At 38.7% G+C, this 21,156-nt stretch overlaps 1 protein-coding gene across 4 annotated transcripts in view; it reads left to right on the plus strand.

The window, feature by feature from the left end:
• hdac4 (histone deacetylase 4) overlaps nt 1-16,290 on the plus strand; it is a 204,453-nt gene extending 188,163 nt beyond the window's left edge. For all 4 annotated transcript variants that reach the window (XM_084421602.1, XM_084421603.1, XM_084421605.1 and 1 more), the window contains 5 exons: nt 1,393-1,511; nt 3,551-3,684; nt 13,582-13,666; nt 14,024-14,165; nt 16,103-16,290. In XM_084421602.1, the coding sequence (XP_084277728.1) occupies nt 1,393-1,511; nt 3,551-3,684; nt 13,582-13,666; nt 14,024-14,165; nt 16,103-16,142 (520 nt within the window). In that variant the 3' untranslated portion in view covers nt 16,143-16,290. The remainder of the gene's footprint in view (nt 1-1,392; nt 1,512-3,550; nt 3,685-13,581; nt 13,667-14,023; nt 14,166-16,102) is intronic.
• The last annotated feature ends 4,866 nt before the right edge of the window (nt 16,291-21,156 follow it).

The raw sequence follows: 21,156 nt of genomic DNA on the forward strand, positions 1-21,156 counted from the left end.
GTCCAACGGCTGTCTTTGCAACAGCCAGTCTTGGTTTAGAAATCGCGACTTTACCACAGAATGAGCCGTTAAAACCACATTCGTCCCATGAATCATACTGCATCTAGTCTTGTTTCTTTGAATTTAAATGTCTCCCATGATGGCAACTGGTGTTTTGGGGGAGTTTGGACTATGTTTAACATACAATTGCACTGCTTCATCATCTTTGGGTTGGTCACACAAAAAAATGGTCGTTTACGTCATTCAAAACCTGTATTATTTTATTCCTGCTTTGAAACACACAAAAAAACGATTTGCAAAATGTTCATGCTGCTTTCTTCAATGCAATTTGAGGAAATGTCAACCAGGACCTGCTAGCCTCCAAAAAAGCATCAAAAAAAGCTCCCTAAAGTAGTCCATATGAATACATTGTTTTCAAAGACTTGTTAAGTCATACAATAGCTTTGACTGAGAATTAAGACACTGATAATTTTGCTTAAAATGTCTTGGTCACCATTCACTGTAATTGTATTGGGGGAATGCAGCTGTAACATTCTGCTATAAGGGTGTTTCTTCGACTTTTACGTTCCAGGGATTTGTTAAATGAAGGTCATGTTAAAAACTTTAGTCTTGGAAACGTTATACCATGTACTCATAATTTATTGTTTCTACTTTTCAGATGCCTTTTATTTATAGACTTTATTGTATTACCCTTGTCCCGAACACAGACTTCCAGTCTTAAAACATGAAAATCCATCATAAAAATATGTTTTGTACATTTAAAACTATTGTAATTGTCAAAAAAACAATTCAAATTTATTGGCACATTTTGTTATTTCCACCACACTGAACAATGTTTCCCCTAATGAAGTTTTAAGCAAGGTAGATATCACTTCTGAACTGTTCAATTGAAAAAAAATATATATAAAATATAAATACCAGTCAAGATTTGATTTCCAGTCAAGCTGCAATTTTGTCAAATTATGCAAGGACAGTGAAAATATTATTTAATTGTCTGTATATAGAAGACATAAAATAATAAATGCTAATTAGTCTTAGCAAGACAGATGATTTGGTTAAAATGTCATTTCCACCACCAATTCCATGTTAAAAACAATACATAAAAAGTGAGAGGGTGGAAATAGCACTGTGGTGGTATTTATATATTTTTCAATTAAAAAGTTCACATGTGATTCATATTATCCACTAATGGACATTGTTATTATTTTCTATGTCCAGAGGGACAAAAGTGCCCATAGTTGAAAAACCATCTAAAAATATCTCCACCAAAGAAAGTAAATAATAAAGAGCTGGGAAAAAATGGCGGTGAATAAATAACGACGTTCGTTTTTGGCTGAACTATTCCTTTCCGAAACTCATGTGGTCTTGTTTTTGTCTTTTTTTTTTTTAAAGGACGGTGGTGATGCCTATTGCGAATGAGTTCGCTCCGGACGTGGTGCTGGTTTCTTCAGGCTTCGACGCTGTGGAGGGGCACCAGCCACCTCTGGGAGGATACAAACTCACGGCTAAATGTAAGCGTTCTGCGTTTCCTTGTACTTAGGAACATTCTCGTGGAATGAAGCGGTTCAGAGCAGAAAGATGAGTCATTGACGTGGAAGTCAGCCTTTGTCCCGCTCCTCTCTCTCTCGCTCATTTCTCATGTCTAAAAGCTTTCATTTCAGGCAAATTTATCATGTGCTAATACCACAAAAACAAGAGACCACACTCTTGTGTGCAAAGTCTAATCCCTGAAGGGAGGGATTGTACCAGTCATCCTGTCTCATACTTCCAGATCCCTGATGTTTTTCCTTTATTTTTTCCCCCCATGTGTGCATAATATCAAGAAAGCATTCCAGGCTTGTTTCTAAATCAAACATTTAATGATTATGCAGCACTTGCTATTGGGGTCCAAAAGGCTGCTTTTATCCTGTTAGAGGGATCATAAGGCCAGCTCTTGTAGATTACATCTCCTGGTCATGTCAGTGCTGGAAACGCAAAGTAGAAACACTGTTCGCTTAAAACATTTGCCCAGAGTCTAAAGAAAGGTCTGAATTTGCACCATTCTTGCAGCTAAAAGTGAACTTTAAATCAGATTCATTCCATCTGCTGATCTAAGAATGATTCGATCTGTGCCGGCGTTTGTTTTTCATTTTTCCGCTTAACTTAAAGGAACAAGTCACCCAATAAATATTTCTGACGTTATGCTCTCACCCTATTGTCGTTTCAAAATTTGTACGTGGTTTTGTCTCGTTTAACAAGGACGAAGAAACAAGGCCACATTATTTGTACGCCATATGTCAAGTCTGAATGAAACACATTTTTATTGGCTTATCTTCCTTTCTGCAAGAGCTCATAAAAGTCTCAAATTAAAATATGGTGAATATGGTGAAATTCAAATTAGACTAGTTTCACCAAGTTTGGCATCATTGACTGCAAACACCATTGGTTTTTGTTTGCCATAACTGAGCATGGACTTTTTTTCATGAAATGGAGTCATAAATAACGGTTTTGTTTCCCCACACAAAGCTATCATATGACTTCAGGAGACTTGAAATATAAAGTCCACGTGTCGTACAGTCTACTTTTATGATGGTTTATGGAGTGGACTTAGTCACCGTGAACTTTCATTGTGTGGACAAGAGCTTCGTAAATATTCTCCAAATTCAAAAATAACGCCACAAGGATGACTGATAATATTCCTCTCTACCAGAACTCACAAATTTCAGGTTCAAATTATACGCCACGTTTTTTTCAACATTGACAGCAAACGCCATTAGTTCTTGCATGTCATAACTGATTTGGAGAAGAATTAGGTTTTTCGGTGAATCGCATCTAACAAAGCTATTGAAAAACTTTGTACAGACTTCTTTTACAATGCTTTTTGGGGTGGACGTGGTCACGATGAATTGTCGTTGTATGGGAAAGAGCAGCGTAAACATTCTCCACATGTCTCCTTTTGTCTTCCCATACAAAATAACAGCATAAAAGTTTGGAACGTCACGAGGGTGCATAAATAATAACATATTTGTTTGTGTTGGGAGTACCATTCCTTTAAGAATGATGTGCACAAGCACATTATGCGCATCATTATTCAGAGTAGCTGCGGTTCTGGTGCAATTTGTGTTGCATTTGATATGTTGCATAAAGTTTGTATCAGGTTCTCAGTGGTTGAGCTGTACTGGACGGTTCCTTCTCTTATGGACTGCAGACGTGTTGAAGAACATCCCATTGGACCATGTCATGCCAGTAAAGAATTAAAACTAAATAAATTAATCTAGGATGGCCTTGAATGTGATTCTTTGGGAAAGGGAGGTATAGTCGGATACATATATTCAAACAAAGATCAAAAGACGCCTGGAGCCAAAAAACTAAGCCACATTTATTAAAATTAAACCTGCCTCGGATTACATGTTTAGTCCCAGTAAATCCAGAGTGTCGTCTTTTTAACGGAGAGAATGTGATGTAATACTGTCTTTCTTTTCCCTCTTCATTTTTTTCTTCATCTCTGATTCCTTTGATCAAAGGCCAGCCACCGGTTTCTTATAACCCTCTCTTGTATTTCCTTTGGCAGGTTTTGGCTACCTGACCAAGCAGCTGATGGGACTGGCCGGCGGCCGGCTGGTGCTCGCGCTGGAGGGGGGTCACGACCTCACCGCCATTTGCGATGCCTCCGAAGCATGCGTTTCTGCTTTACTTGGAATCGAGGTAAGAGCAGACTGGAGATCAGACGGGGAAGGGTGACTCAGGGATGGACGGGGCTTTATGAATGGAGGAAAACATGAAGGGATTTTACAGAATGACAACATCCTCCAGTGTTCAATAATATGGATTTTATATCCAGATGAGCCAGCTTTTCAAGTTGTACTTGTCTTGAGAGAAAAATTTATAGTTTTAAAGGTGAAGTTATTTCTGCAGTACTAATGACACTGAACAGAACTGGAGAAATAATGGCTGTTCTAGTTTCAAACAGTTTCAACTCTTTCATTAATTGGACAAACAGTTAGTTCCACCTCGATCACCACATTATTTAAACAAATGATGTTATCAATGATGCGGACATTACAATGATAACAGACATTACAAACTCAACATATCTACACTCCAGTGTGTATATATATATATATATATGTGTCAAATTAATTAAATGTGATTAATCGCATCTAACATAAAAGTATGTTTATATAATATTTGTGTGTATGTATATATCTATCTATCTATCTATCTATCTATATATATATATATATATATATATATATATATGTGTGTGTGTGTGTCTGTGTAAACTGTATACATACACACACACATATATATACTGTATGTGTGTGTGTATGTATACAGTTTACACAGACACACACACACACATATATATATATATATATATATATATATAGATAGATAGATTTTATTTATCTATCTATCTGAAAGTTTTATTTATTTCATATAGAATTTATTTTTTACAGGAAACTGGAATGTAGAGTGTGTAATTTATTTATTTTTATTATTAAATTAATAATAATAATAACAATAATAAATGAAATAGTAACTAAACTCCACTTTCCTACAAGAAATAGTATATATACTCAAATAATATTATACATTTGTTTTTTTGACACATTTACACCAAATAACGAATTTTATACAATTATTATTTAGTTAAATAACCAATTTTAAGCGTTAACAGTCGGTCTATGCTGGACATTGTGTTGAGTCAGGGTGACATCTTTAGCCGTTGCATCTTTTCTCGCTGTTTTTACAGTGTCACACTTCATGGATGTTGTGTTAAGTGACAAAAAGTTTGAGTTTTACAAAAGAATCCCATCATGTGTCTTCTAGCTGACTTTAAGAGCAAGTCTTCTGCATAGCAGTTCTGCATACTGATAACTGGCCAAACTGGACAAGTGAATGTTCCATCAGCTGAGCTGAAGCTCTTTCTTTTACTGGCCCTGGGCCTTGTTCTCAAGCCCTGTCCTCTGTCCTCCCACCCAGCTTTTGTATAGGGTGTCACAGACTAGATGTTTGTCAGGGTGTGTGTTTAACAGCACTCCCTTTGTGCTGGCCAGCCACCAAGGTTTAGCTGACACAGTCAAAGTCCAGTCTGAGGGTGGGAGTGAAAGAATAGCGAACGGTTCACTGTCCGCACATGGAGAAACAAGACAAATGAAGCTTCGGGGCGTCATTTATCCACTTGTCTCTGTGTCAGAGGAAGAATAATTTCTTTTATGCTCCCATCTCTCATCTTCACTGCTATTCTTTCTCTTCATCTTCTTTATTCAGGGCCTTTCCTTTCTCTTTCTAAATCAAATACATTCTCATTTTGGCTCTGCTTTGCTGTCTAAACAGCAGCCTAAATGAACCTCATAAGTGATTTGGATCACTGTACATAGACATCAACGTATTGCATCCATCCTCAATTGATTTCAATGGCATTTGACATCGGCATGTTGCTAAGCTAAAGATGTGATACTCTAATCAGCTAAAACTACATAGCACAACCAAATGTTGGACCTGCTGTGATGCCTTGAAATGTTGCCTGTGTTGGCAGCTCACTATCTCCATTCTTTCTTGGAGATTTTGTGTTCTCTGTCTCTTCCAGAGAGGCTCTCTCGCACCATTTGACGTGACAGACAACTAGTTGTCCAGTCTGGTTCCTTTCTCCTTTCACTCGGCACAGGTTTTTTGAGGGTGCGGTTAATTCTGAAAATGTATTGGTGTGAGTTTGTTTAAAGAATGCAGTTGTCACTCCCGTAAATAACCGTACTGTGTGTGAATGTAACCGTATTAAAGGGATACTTCACCGATTAGCATTAAGCTTTGTATCAGTAGAAACCCGGTAGTATTTTCAAATGACCGTGCTTCCCTCCCTCATGTCCCCCTGAAATGAGAGATTTCTGTATTGTGTGTCTGGAAAAAAACCTCAGATGACGCAAAAATCGTCATTTAGCTTCATCTGAGGCTTTTTTGGCCAGAGGCGAGAGACTACAGCCAGTAGGAGGAGCTAGTTCCGCATGTTTTCAACTCGCCCATAGGGGGATCTCACGATAAAACGGCGTCTTTTCAGTTTCGAGTCAACTAGTAGCCTAGTTGTATCATTTCTTCCGATACTGCCCTCTGTAACCGGTAGGCGTGGTTTGGGAGTGGCCTCGTACTGCAGCGAAGCAAGTGCATTCTGGGAGGAGTTGTCATTTTCTGGCTTTTCTCAGTCTAGAAGGCACCAACTTCTAAAATAATTTCACATTTCTACGACATAAATGACCCAGTTTAAATACACATTCATCTTTCCAACGGTGACATATCCCTTTAAGGACTCAAATACAGGACTGACAACTGTACACTGCTGCTGTGTGAACATGGTCTCTGACTGGTAAACATGGTTATTATGTTGCTTCTGCTATTTAGGGATAATACAATATATCCTACTTCCTTCTTAATAGGCTCACCTTGGGTTTCTGATCATGCAGGAGTGGCATTGACGTGTATATGTAGGTAGTAAAGCATTAATGTTAAATCCTGAAAGTCAAAATTTGATCCTTCATGATATGAGCCCTTTAAAAAATTGAGATTAAAGAAATAGAATTAGAAAACAAAGGACAGATAACAGGGACTACTGCAGCTCCATGTGTGAAACAGTTTTTGTTTCGTTTAATACATGCTTTAAATATGTTTTATTCTCAAGAATTAATAGAGCTCTGATGTTGACTTCATAAAAATAGTCATATTTTGTCTATGATTCGTTTGACAGAATTGCATACAAAAATAGGTTTAAGTGAATTGACAGGCCTTCGGACATCAGAAATTGTGTGTATTTTGAGAGAGTGACGATGTGGCACATCCTTACAGAGTTAACTAATATTGGTTAAGGAGAGAACCTGTTGAAACCATCCATGCAGACCCATTGAGCCTCTAAAATACGATCCCAGCCCATGTGGATCCCGACATTTACACTTGTGCTGAGTTTATACGGCTTCCCAGAGGCTAGCTTAGCTGAGCACTGGGAGTTAGTGTTCAGAGCCGGGCTCAATCATTTTGCCACTCTTACGGTCAGCTGAGAGGACGGGCCTCATTCCTGGTGTTATTGAAGCTCTAGAGACAAGCCTGTAAATACATTCCTGGAACAGTAAAAGTGAGCTGTCTCCACTCCATTTCTGGGGATGAGAGGAAAATAAACAGGATAATAAAACAAGGTGAGAGTGCTTGTGTGCTCTCCTTGACTTCTGCACCAGAAATTAGACTTATGTAGTTAGTTCTGTCACTATTTGACACTTTTGGTATGCTACAGATATTTCAGATGTTATAACAGTAAATGCAGTAACATTATAAAATATTATAACAATTTAAGATTAATATATATATTTTTAAATCAGCATCATCAAAGAAAGAAAGAAAGAAAGAAAAAGAAAGAAAGCTAGTGTGACCTGTACATGTGCATGGGATAGGAATGAACTTTTTCTCTTACCCACAAGGCACTGTGTGTCTCCACAGTCACAGGCTTGTCAGAAAATAAATGCACTAACTGATCTGGACCTGTTTGCTTTTAGAGTAGAACCACATACTAGCAGTCCTAATGCAATAATCATAATCGGTTTACCTGCGCCAGCATTCGGTCGGTGGCAGACAGCGAGTCTGCAGGCCCGCCTGACGCTGCCTTCATCTCCAGTTTGCCCCATGGGAAGGTTAGTTGTCATAGCAGGAAAAGGATAAAGGAGACGGAGGCATTGAGCAAGCAAAACTGCTCAGTAAGGGCCCGTTTCAGCTGCCTATCGAGTGCACTCCCTGGAGGGATGTTCAGGGGGGGCTCGGAGTATCTCACGCTCGCTCTCTTCCCTTTCAGCTTACAGACGCTACCAGCGGCCCATCTGAAAGCAGTTATCTTCACACCTCTCGCAGACCGGAGAGACACACATGCAGACTTAAAGTAATCAAAGGAAATTAGGAAGCACAAAGTACAGAGGAAGCGTATGTCATAAAGCTCGAGAGTGGAAGGACTGACTATCCCATGAGCACTGGACACAGAACAACTTATGCCCTCTCCAGTGCATGTTGTTTTAATATGCAAAGAGTTCATTGGCCTTATTTGTCCAAGAATGAAAATTGGAGGCCTTGTTTAGATTCATGCATGTTTTTCATGGCACCCATTCAGGGGGTTTTCAAAAGGGGCAGTTCAACCACACTGTCATTTGATGACCCGTGCAAGATGTCTCAAATGCCCCGAGAAGAGAAGCGCAGGCCAGATAGCAGATATTAAGAAACGAGAGCACAGACTGTAATCAGTATTGCAGGAAGCAGGTGTTTTATCATTGCATTCAAGCCCACATTGTAGCGGAGGTGAAGTTCAGGGCAGTGAGTAGATGATGTCGATAGAGTCTGAGAGCTTTCGAGAGCGTGTTTGAGTGTGTTTGAACTAGAGACTCATGGGATAACAGGTGCTCCAGCTACCCGAACCTCCACTCCGCCTGGTTTGCTCATTCGCTCGTCTATAAATTGAAAGGTAAATCAAGCTCAATAGAGTGCTTTCACTCAAAACTAAACCAATTTATTTATTTTAGGAATCAATAAGACCTTTTTTTTTTTTTTACATGTTGTGTGTTCTGTAGTTTAAAAGAGAAAATGATTACAGTAAAACTGAACACACTACATAATAAAAGGCAGTTGTTTGCAAATGAAGTTAAAACAATGAATCATGTTCATCATTACAGAAGGATTAATTGAGAATCTTCTGATAGCATTGGCTGCATTATCCATTCCCAATCGTAGATTATAGTGTTATGTAAATAATATAAAGATATGTTGTTAAAAATATAAAATCATATATATATATATATATATATATATATATATATATATATATATATATATATATATATATATATATATATATATATATATATGATCATTATAATTCAATAATATTTTAAGGAATATTCTACTCCATAATATTTATTTTATATTTAAATATAATATAATATTTAGAATGATTACACATAAAGCAATATAGTCTTTAAATATCATTTGAATATCATTTATCAATCACAAGCAATCTTATGGTGTTTTTGTACATGTCATCTAAACCTAAGTACAGTTTCCTATAAAGACCAAAAATATTTGGCGTTACACAAATTGTTATAAGCGAACCGCACTGACACTATCCGGGTTCCCTGCTGTTCATGGAGCGAGAGAGTGAACGATTGAGCCGCTTTACAGCGCAGCAGCCTCCTGTGTGACTGTGGTCATTATATTGAGCGTTTTACTGCCTGGGCTGGTGTGTGTGAAATATACTTCCTCTTGTTTAAAGGCAGGTAAAGAGAAAGAGGCGCTGTTATAATGAGGATTGTGTTTCCTTTGAAAATAAGTCAGATCAGGGGCGGTTCTGATGATCAGTTCTCTCACTGTTATCCGTGAGTAACCAAAGGTTTCGCTGGTTAAATAGCTCATGAATGATGCTTCGACTCTGACGTCATTCAGCCTTGAATCCATGACTCATTGATGGATGTGTGCAAGCAGATGTTGTTCTCAAATTGTGGTCATTAGCAATTATATGATAAACAACGTCCTAATAAGCTAATTGTTGCCAGTCACCATGAGGTTTTTCTCTGTGTTTACCCAACAGCTACAGTAAACATGCAAGCTTTAACCTATGTGACCTGGGCTTGATTTCCAGAATTTTCTGTCCTGTAAAGGACTGTTTGTTAGGTCACTGCAATCAAATTAGCAATTTCAAAATAAACTGTAATCAGCTCTGTCAGGGCTGGTCATGAATGTCCTTCTAGTAAAATCATTTTCAATGCATTAATGCAGTGGTACATTATAGTTACAAAAGACTGCCCTAGTTCCCATATCATGTTCACTTTAACACATTTAAAGGGGCTATATGTAGAATTCAAAAACCCTTGTTATTAGCGACACCGGTGGCCTTTAAGTGAACTGCAGTCAGCAGTTCACGGAACGTGTCAGCGGAACGTACAAGAGACTGAACTTGATTCAGTGCCCCGATATACTCACGGCGAAGTTTCTTTTCGTTCATTGCTTAGAAGTAAAAAGAAGTTGGAAATACCTTTGCAGCGATATACTGTTAACGAACATCCAGACCACACTGCTGAATAATTAACATGAATACTTAAATATGAGCTGCGAGCTTTCCATCCAATTACAAAATAAACCCAACAAAAAATCACAGCTGTTAAGAAAGCATCTGATCATTCACCAGCATCATGTCGACAGATGAAGTAATTATAATTACACTGTTTTGATAGTTTGAATATAAAGTATGTTTGAGACTATAGACTATATGTAGATCTGGCTATGTGAGACTATAGTTTGAATAAATCCCTTTTCTTTACATGACTTTGACATTACTTTTGGCATTATACTGAACATTGTATAAGCATTCATTTGTGTGTCATAGAACGAAACATTCTTTGGGTTTTCGACCCAAAATATAAAAATACTAGCCTGGGTTTCCCCATACTGCCTTGCTCGAAGCACGATTTTATTCACGTTGCTAAGCAGTCTGGACACCATGGACCAGATTTTCCCCTGAAAAAGGGAACCAATCACAGAACGGGGAGGGAGCAGCAAGACGATGACGACACCGAAGCAGTTTGTTTATATCTATGAATCCAACATGGCATCAGACTCGACGTTACCTTCTACCCTCAAGTTTATCTTGCACAAACGGTAATATTCGCTAAACGCCATTGTGCACAAATAAATCTTTGACCCATCGTCTTTTTCCTCGTTGAATTTCTGTCACTCTACATACGTCATCTGGTATAATTGAAGCGATTGGTTATGAGCTACGTACAGGCGCATTTGATAGACATTCATAGCGCCCAATAAACGGCTCTGGGCATTCGTAAACCACGCCTCAAATACGAGAAAATGAACACGTGGTTCTCAAATGAGACTTGGTCTGACGTTAGCCAGGCTATAAAAATACAGGCTTTCATAGACAACCTGGGAAGTCGGGGGAAGGTCTCGTTTTTTAAGTTTTTGCAGTGCAAAATACAAAAAGCAATTAATACATAAAAATTCCATGTTGACAATACACACAAGAACCAGTGGGGTTCTCGCCACCTTCTTCTCTGGTGATGAGTATGCAGATCTGACTGCAGAATTGTGAGTGAATCATTTCTGTCTGTTTTCATTCAAAGTAAACAGAAGACTTGGAGGAAAAAATATAGTTTTCATTGATTTTACCGATAAAACTGTTCCATTATTTATCCGAAAAATATATAAATCGGAAAGTGCTAACTAAATGGTTTTAGTGGCACATCGCCCAAAATATTGAAAACCACTGCCTTAATGTATTGCAAACTATCAAGCTTTATTTTTTTTGCTTCTCTGCACTATTGCATGTTCTTTTGGTAACCCTGTTTTGCATGAAGTTCGCAGTTCGCTTGGCTTCATCCATATTTGAAGGACGTGCCCCGTTCTCAAACAGTCAGAATTTATATTGCTGCAGGCAGGTTGACAGAAACCATCCTAACAAAAGCTTTTCTTTTTCCTGGAGAATGTGAAGGTCCTCACACACTCAGGCCGCGGCCGCGGGCGAGGGCGAGAGGGAAAATCAAATAAATCCCACTGTCATGGTGGATGCCGGCAACTGGCATGTGTTTCATACCTGCCAAGCAGCTTGGCGTGCGCTGACAAGACCTATTAAAGTTTATAGACGTGCAGCAGGGCCGTCCATCACGATGACGGACAGGTCGCCCCCCTCCCCCACGGCCAGTGCCAGGGCAGGACAGGGTCGCGACCGCAGCGGGACTGGAGAGCTGAGAGGGGCCGGGCTGAACTGGGAGGATTCCTATGGGAGCGTACCGGGGGGACGAGTGTTGACCTACAGTCACACTGCACAGCGGGAAAGTGTGAATGAATGACCAGCTGGCCTCACACACACGCAGACTTTTCACCCCTCCATATGGGACTGCTGGCCTTAAAGTCATGTCGGAACGATCATATTTACGAGATGAACACCACCGCAATGTTGTACCTGTGGGAAAATCTGGATTTTCTTTGAGGCCGGACTTTCTGAGCTGGCAACGTGTCGTTTGAAGAATTATGGCGGATGCAAATTGATATTGAGCATATTTATGCTTTCGTTAGCCGGCCTGCATCCATATAGTTTTTACACAAAAAATGTTGGATGGAAACACCAAGATTCAAATCAAATTTCAAATACAATATTCATATGAACACTTTATATATACATAAATGTATGGATGGATGGATAGATTTTCTCTAAAAGGTGCTATATAAATAAAATGTACATAACTCATATAAATAAAAAGAGTTTGCTTACACTGTGTGTTTTCTAATATTTTGGTACTGGGGGTTTGATATGTCGTGCCACAGCAGGATTAAAGTCTCCTCAGACGGCCTTTCCCAACGCCTCCAGTCCTCCTGCCCTCCTCTTATTTGTTTTAATTAAACCAAAGCTTCCAGCTCGGCCAGGAGTAGAGAATGATCTCTCCCTCCTTCTTTCATTCTCTACACTTGATAATATTTCAAAATCACTCCACCCTGTTTTCATGTGTTTTTTCTTTTTCTTTTCTTTTCCTTTTCATGTAAATGGTTTATGAAGGATGAATGACAGGACGCATGCCCTTTTCTTCATCTTTAATGTTTGCATATGAAACGCTTGGCTGTAGATTTTCATTATTTTTTTGCGTGGGGGTGAAAAAATGCAGCCGAGAGCCAAGGGGAAATGGAATCATTCCACATGAGGAATGCAGCGTCGCACACTGGCTGTTTCCTCTGGGCCGTGGTCTCGCTGGTCCCTGAGCTGTCGTGAGGGTTTGCCGGAGCATGAGGTCTCGTTGCCCACGCGCTGCGACAAAGCACAAAGCCCTGCATTGTTGGCTAGCTTTAAAGCACAGCATTCAGCACATCTGTGAGCCGCCGTTAGAGCGTAAACACAACCTTGCTGTTAATACATTTATTGACAGGTAGACATCGGTGGTCCCTGAAAACAATGACTAGCAAGGTCTGCTTCCATAAATAACCTGATGAAGATGTGGATTTGTTGTATATATTCTCCAAAATCACATAGTTTTGTGTTAAAGTTAGCATGAAAAGTTATCACCTTTTCTTTCCTATTGTGATGGGTATCCGATTGAAATGGCTTCTCAGACGAGAAAAAATGTATGATGGGATTTGCTTTTTTTCTGTGGGGAATTGATTTGATGGTTGTGGTTATTGGTCGATCTCATGTGAGTGACAGGTTGCCCCGCCCTCACTCCAGAAAACTCGTAATCAGAGAAGAGATGTCACTGCAAAAGTTATTTAAAATTATGAAGGCACATGAATAAAACAAAATGCATACAGATAAATCATGTATAATTAATACTACAATATTCCATAAAAAAATAAGATTTGTCAATTTCATGGTGACTAAACATTGAGGATAGAAATACTCAATTATATATTTATGATAAAAAACTCAATGCTTTTTTATATATATATATATATATACATATACATACATACATACATACGTATGATATACGTATAATATATATAAGCATTGAGTTTTTTATCAATTATTTAATTTAAAGGCATCTTTGTCCAGTCTATTGTTTAATCTTAAATCTGTGATCTTCCCTCCAGTTGGATCCTCTTCCTGAAGACGTGCTTCAAGAGAGGCCGAACCCCAATGCCATTCACTCCATGGAGAAAGTTCTGGAAGTCCAGAGTGAGTGCAAACACACTTTCACGATGCATTCACTGATGGACTGATGCATATTGTACACACCATTCAAAAAAGATTTGTTTTTGTGTTTGTAGTGTATAGTCTATTAGATAAACTTGCCCCTGAACAATGTGTAAAAACAAAACAAATTGTGATTGGTCGCATATCATAAGGTGTCTTCCTCTTCGAGTGGGCAGTTTTTGGTGAGAATATTCTGCAATATGGACTAGACTTCTGTTTAGTCATAACTCTGGCATGCATGTGATCTCTTTACATGCTATTTGTATTTGACAGCTTACACCTGTACATAAAGCTTTTAGTCATATTTAAGGCTGAGCTTTGACCTTGTTTTGTGCCTAGGTAAATACTGGCGCTCGCTGGAGCGATCTGCCTCGACTCTGGGCTACTCTCTGCTGGAGGCTCAGAGATGTGAAACTGAAGAGGCAGAGACGGTGACCGCCATGGCCTCCCTGTCTGTGGCCAACAAGCACATGGGGAAGAGGTGCAGTTATATTTGAGTTTGTATGCGTGCTTGTGTTGGACATATGGCACATTCCACAAATACGGTTTGGGTCCCGTTACTTAAAAAAAATAAAAAATAAAAAACAGTTAAGGCACACAAGTTTTTGGATCCACCAGACAACAGTTTTACCTATAATTATCAATATTTATTTTATTATTTATAAAATACTTTTTACTGTACAAAAAAGAAAAAATATTTTAAGGTTAAAATATAAATTATAATTGAATCCTTTCATTGAATTTGCTTAAAAATGAGTTTCAGCCTGTAATTGTTACCTTATTCCTGGAATGTGTCATACATTTGCTCATAGCAGGCCTCCTGTGTGTGTCTGTTTATGTGACCCCCATGTGTATTTATGGTTGTGTGAGGGGGTCCAGAGGTACAGGACAAGTGTGTGCATGAGCCGTGATAGGCAGGCGGCTGGTTCGGGGCAGACGTCCAGCAGCATCAGGCTTCTGAGAGACACACACTGCCAGAGTCCTAATTAAAAACACTCAGGAAACATTGAGCACAGATGCTGGACCTTCCTTACACGCTCACACTCTTACACTCTCACATGTGTATATACATGTGCCCAGCACAGGTTCAAACTCACATTATTTCCTGTTATTCCTATTAGGGGCCAAATGCCGAAAATGCATTGACACCTATTTTAACTTTATTTTCCTCTTTTCTGTTTTCTGGCTTGGTGTCTGTGGCAGCCGCACTTGATTGTGGAAGCTCCAAAACTCTGGTGCCAATTTTGGAGTTGGTCTCTCAAACACTGTAGCGCCACCAGACAACAGCTAATAACTTTTTAAACAAAATAATTTTTTCCTCTCTAGATCCTTTGAAAGTACCATGAATCTGGTTGTTTCAATTTCCTCCGGATTTCTTCCAAAATTCTCACATAGAATATTCAAATTTTGTAAATCTCCACCATGGCATGCACCATTCTGTCATTTTAAATGAATTTGCATCCTTTTTTTTATGCTACTTCTCCTACAAAACTGGTTCAGATTATATTCAGACCAAGACAAGTGTAAGTGACTGAGTGTTGTTTTTATGTCTTACACTATTCTCAAGTAATACCAGCAAATTTGACACTAAACAGGAAGTGATGATTTATCTCTGAAATGAGTTTGTACACACTGCTGTCAATGGAATGCCATATAAATTCCCTAGGAATACTATATAAATTCAATTACAGTGCCACCTACAGGTCAAATACTAGGTCAAATCTGCTCTTAACATCAACACATAAACTGATTGTTCAATGGGAATGTCACTGAGGTGAATGGCTCCATAATTATATATTTATATAATATTTATATATATTTAAATAGATAACTGTATTAGCATCTCCTTACTGAAGTAATATGGGTCTTTTTTTAAACATTATTTTTGAGTAATTTGTGTAAGTGTTTTAAAAATGATTTTTATTCATTGAAATAAAGTTGAAATGATATAAAATATGAATATTAGATGAAAATTAGACGTTTCCTCGGAAACTAACCGAAATCATTGTAACTTCAAGAACTAAAATGTCTAAGCCTGAAAAAAATGAACGCTAAATAAAATCACTAAATCAGTGTGCGTGTGTGTGTGTGTGTGTGTGTGTGTGTGTGTGTGTGTGTGTGTGTGTGTGTGTGTGTGTGCGTGCGCATGTACAGGGTTCCCAGAGGCAAGGAAACCTGGAAATATTTTGGAATTTTAAAATTGCGATTCCCAGGTCGAGAAAAAAAAAAAAATTATAATCTTTAAGTCATGAACATTCATGGTGAATATAGATGAATTTGTACCCACTTTCGACTCTGAAATATTTAGTTGGTGATTATATTTAATCGTGATTTTAATGTCGCGAATGTCTTGAAGTAAAAAAAAAAAAGCTCTCATGTATGATGTAACTCAGAAGGTTTGTGTGTGTCGCCCCACAGGACAGAGGAGGAGCCTATGGAAGAGGAACCTCCATTGTAGAAGGTCCGCTCGAATGCCTTGGTGACCCTCTCAGCTCAGAGCCTCTTCAAGGCCTCTGACGTCACTCTACTCTCTCCATCCGTTTCATTTTTTGTCCCGCGATGTGCGCACTTTGAGCACGGGATCCGAAACGGCCTGAAGAAATCTCCGTGACACCCAGAGTGCGACAAACGTCTCAGCCGTGTTAGTCTCTGTCCGTGGCAGCAAGTCCAGGATTGTGCATCCTGGTCTGTCCACAGGGACATTTAACATTCGAGCAGGACATAGACTCATGTTTCATTGTTAGATGTGAGAGCTGGTGCTTTCGACATGAACTTTTTTTCAATATTTTCCAGAGCCACTATAGTCCACATGATTGATTTCGGCTGTGGGGTCTCGTTGCGGCCTACGTCTTTTTATTTGTTGTTTGTCTGTTTTTCTTTCTTTTTTTGTGGGGGGGGGGGGGAGAAAAAAAAAGTGACTCGTTCCATTCTCCATCCGAGTTAACGCTTCTGACATTCACGACGAGAGACCCGCAAGGGTGGACGATGTGACCGTGAGAGAGGGCGAAGGATTCTGGGAAGCCCCGACAAGAGAGCCATGAGAGTGACAATTTGAGTTTGTGCCTTTTTCAAAAAGAGTTCCCGTGACGGATCGAGAAGAACATTGCCTTAAACTAGTTACAGGAGGGGAAGACGTTTCGCCGCCTCGGTTTTTCTTGTCGCGACGGCCAAAGGCTGGCCTAAAGAATCGAGAAACCCTCAGCATGTTTACCAGGAAACTCCCTGCAGATATCTTCATGTTTCACACGCATTATGACCTGTTTTATGTTCCTTCATTTTTTTTTTTTACTGTGCTTGTGTTGGATGTTACATGACTTTAAGTGTCACTGACAAGCGAACTTTAAGGTAGTTGCCTGCCAGCCATCCAAGGGCAAAATTTAGTTGAATTCTCCAACGCTTTAGAAGGCAAGCCAATGTAGCGACTCATTTCAACTCTAATGACCAAATACGCACCTCTTCCTCCTCCTCCGAAGAAAGGTTGACCAGCATGCAGCTTTCCATCTGCCAAGTTAGGAATTCAACCGTCGTAGATTGACAGCGCCAAACGAGCATGAGTTTGCTGTCGACCCACTAGCTGCGAGCATATAGGATAGGGCTGCGATGACCACGCGTCACACGATTTGTAGTTCGAGACAAACTTTCTATTTTTCCTTCTCTCGACATGTTGTACTTTTATATAGCTATGAATGTCTAGTTTTCCGGTTACTTTACAGTTAATCAAAGGGCACTAGCGTATCACTACTATTATTCTACTCAGCAGATGGTCAGTTTTATTGACACCTTTGAAACAAGCGGAAAAGGGCTGGTTACCGATTTTAAATGTACCACTGAGCCTTCAGACGTGCCACCTGGTGAGATTTAGCGCTGGTTTCCTGCCGACAGGCCTGAGCGAGGAGGGTTACGGGCCTTTCACTAGGGGCAGGTGCTACTGAACATGTGCTCGTCACATGACACAATCCAGGAAGTAGCGGGACCACCAGCTTCCACTCAGAAAACAATCGTAAACGCCTCTGAGAAGACTGTGATACTCAGACAATCTGCATGGGACATTGACATAGTCGCCGACGCTTCGAAATGGCACATAGAATTGTATATATACGCAATTATGCATGCTGACAGTAGATCATTTGGCTTGACTTTGATTGTACATTGAATTTTATTCGATTCTGGACTGATGAAGAGGCGATGATTTGTTTGACAACCCCTGACTCGTGTTTAGCCTCTCGGCAACTACCTTTGGCATTCTTTTTCTGTGTGTCATGTTCAATATGAGACTCATTAAGGCGGGAGATTTGACTCACCGTTGCCATTGTTCCTCGACTTCATTTTTATATATGCCTGTCACGTATGACTACTCCACTTTGGGTTCGTGCCCGTTATTTTCTCTCTTTTTTTGCCTTGTGAGCTCATTTGTCCCGTTTAATTTTTTTGTACTTTTTGGATTATGTACTTGTTCATTTGTCAGTCTTTATGTAGTTGACAATGTGTTTTACATGCTCAAGTCTTTAGTTTCTTGTTTTAGAGAGTAACAAGCCTTTTTTTTATTTGTTTTTTTGTATGCGGTGGGAGGGAGATGCTTTTACTTTGTATAATGATTACGACAATTGTGTATTTACTACGTTCTGTTCATAGTAGATTTATATTTCAAAGATCTATAGATATATTATATATTATAAAGATTGCAAAGTGATATATTTCAGTACATGGTCTGGCTTCGGCCGTCGCTGGTTCCACTGAAGGCACTGTTTATTGGTTTCATGCATTCACAGTAGCATTACTCTGGCACCGTAAACTCTTGATCAAACGGATCTTTGTGGTTCCAGGCTTCAGTTTGACAGAGTGCTCTCTAAACTCTCATACGAAAGTCCCGTGAAAAAATATTATTGACTGACACTGTACATTTCCATTGGTGAAAGTCCATTTGGATAGACCGAGTAGAGTTAGATACTGACAGTGATCCAAAATGGATTTCATTTCATTTTCGTTTGAATTATTTTAACCTATCAAGAACACATCCGGGTCATATTTCACCCTAAAATCAAAGGAAAAAATGTAAGAAATCAAGCAACACTGGCTCAGCCAATAGCGTGAGTTTGGTTTTGATTCGACCAATGGCAGACGGGGGAGTTTCCAAAAGAAGTGTTTGAAAATAATAATAATAATAATTACACAATTCAGCTTTGTGAAATATAAAATCATTTAAATGATTAAAAAAATTATAGTGAGAATTTACAAAAAGCAACGAAAAATTCCGATCATGAGAATTGGGGTGAAATATGCTTAATAGTCTTTTTAAATAAGCATTTTCTTATTTACCTCCTCTTGATTTTAGGGTGAAATGCAACCTGGACATGACTTTGTGAAAATGTAAGCGTTTTATTTATATGCGGTCACTCTCTGGACTCTTATGTTTTGTAAAATCTGCGTCTTGTTACTCTTTCCGAGCTATTTTGGGCATTTTCTCTTTTTTTTTTTAAAAGTCCATCAAATCTCATCTAATATACTTTCAAGAACGAAGTGCGAAGGCTGACATTGATTTGAAAGTGTCCTGGAAATGTAAAGCGACATGATGATAGTAATACTCACACCGGACAGCCATCAAACTCACAGACCACTTTGCAATAATACAAACGGCAGCCTGTCGAAAGCCTCGTCAAAGGGACGTCTCTGTCTGGTTCATCCGGATGGGCATTTTCTTTGCTCTTGTTTTGTATAAAAGAAAACCAACTGCATTCCATTTGTTTTGTTTTTTACCTTTCTTGTCATTCCTGCTAATTTGCCATGAGGTCTGGCCTGAGCAATTGTTTATTTGAAGGCCAGGGTGAAGTTTCTTTCATTCTCTTTCCTTCACAGCTGTAGATTTCTGCATGGTTTGTGCGTCAGCATGCCTGTCTGTCCTTGTAACATATTTGCACAAAGGAGGAACACGGGAGGGTTGAGGCTTTGGAGAACGCATGGGATGGAAGCTCTTCTTTCCTCCTCTGTTTCTGGTCAGTTCGCAGACGGAATGATGCTCTTGGTGTCCGACGGATGTGCTTTTTACTCGTTTAAAAAAGGAATGAAAGAAAAATGACTTTTGAATATTTTACAACAACAAGAAGAAGAAAGTTATCTAGCACTTGTGACATACAGACTATAGACTTTATCGTATTTATGTAGAGCATTGTTTTAGGTGAACTACACACTACGTCACACTTTAGACTGTTTGTGTGACTTCTTTTGCTTTCTTTTCTCGGTTTCTTTTTTTCTACTCTTCCTAAGGATTTGTTTTTGAGACTGGAGGAAGACTAGGAAAAGATTAGGGTCATTCCTTTAGAAACATCTGGAATCATCAAAGGGCTTTTTTTCCAGATGTTTGTCAGAAATATCTTCAGTTTGTCCAAAAGGAGAAAAAAAAAAAAAAAACACACACACTTATCAGCCAGTAATACCTGTGACCACTGTGGCTCGAGAACAGTTCTAGGTTTACAAAATGTAAGAAATGCATATTATTTTTGTCACTTTGTTTTTCCATTGTTACAATAGAACTTTTCTTGGGACCTTTGCTCTAATGTTTGTCTTTGACATCAACTATAAAGTACCTTGTTTTTGAATACCACACTGTCTTGTTTTTATTTCCGAGCACGTTATCACTCGATGGATTCGCATAATGCTATGAGGAAGGGGCTCTAATTATTATAATAGTAGAATCACTAAATTCATTAAATGTCATATTTCCTACTAAGATCATTTAATTGAAGATTTTTTTATATATATATATATATAGTTTTCTGCTTTCTCTATGACTTCATGTTTTGTATATTTTATCATAATTTTAGGTTTATTAATCACTGTCATATATCTTGTAGTACATGTGCTCTCATACAAAAAAACTAAACGAACCAGGCAAAGAAAATGATTGGTCGGGGTGCATTTTTTTAATAACTCTCGACTCCTTTACCTGCCATCTTTTGGCAAATAAATTATATTTATCTTAAATAAATAATACATTATATATATGTATATGTATGTGTGTGTTTAAATACCTAAATTACAATTGTTTAACCATTTGTTGATAAATGTATTTTTACTGAACACTAGTAAATATATACAATATTGATACTGATAAGCAGGTCCAGATATCTGCATGATTGGAATGCCTGTCGCTCATCCATTGTGTGTTTGTCTGAATATTTAGGATTCATTTATTAAGACATTTCTGTAGATTTCTCCCCTCAAAATCTGCACTGTACATGTTAAATACTTTTCAATCAAAAGAACGGGAGTCTGCTGCTGTTAAACCTCAATCGTTTCAGTAGGAAGTTACAGTCCTTGTTAATCTGACCGCCGTAAGTGTTCTCGTCACATTGTGAAGGGTCTAATGGCCTGTCTGGTAGTGAACGTTGAACTTTTCTCATCATTTTACACTGTAATTCTGTGGTGTGCTCTTGGGCGACAGGGACTTTTTGTAAATCTATTATGTAGCAAACAAC

This window comes from Rutilus rutilus (genome assembly GCF_951802725.1).
Source record: "Rutilus rutilus genome assembly, chromosome: 10".
Taxonomy (NCBI): Eukaryota; Metazoa; Chordata; class Actinopteri; order Cypriniformes; family Leuciscidae; genus Rutilus; species Rutilus rutilus.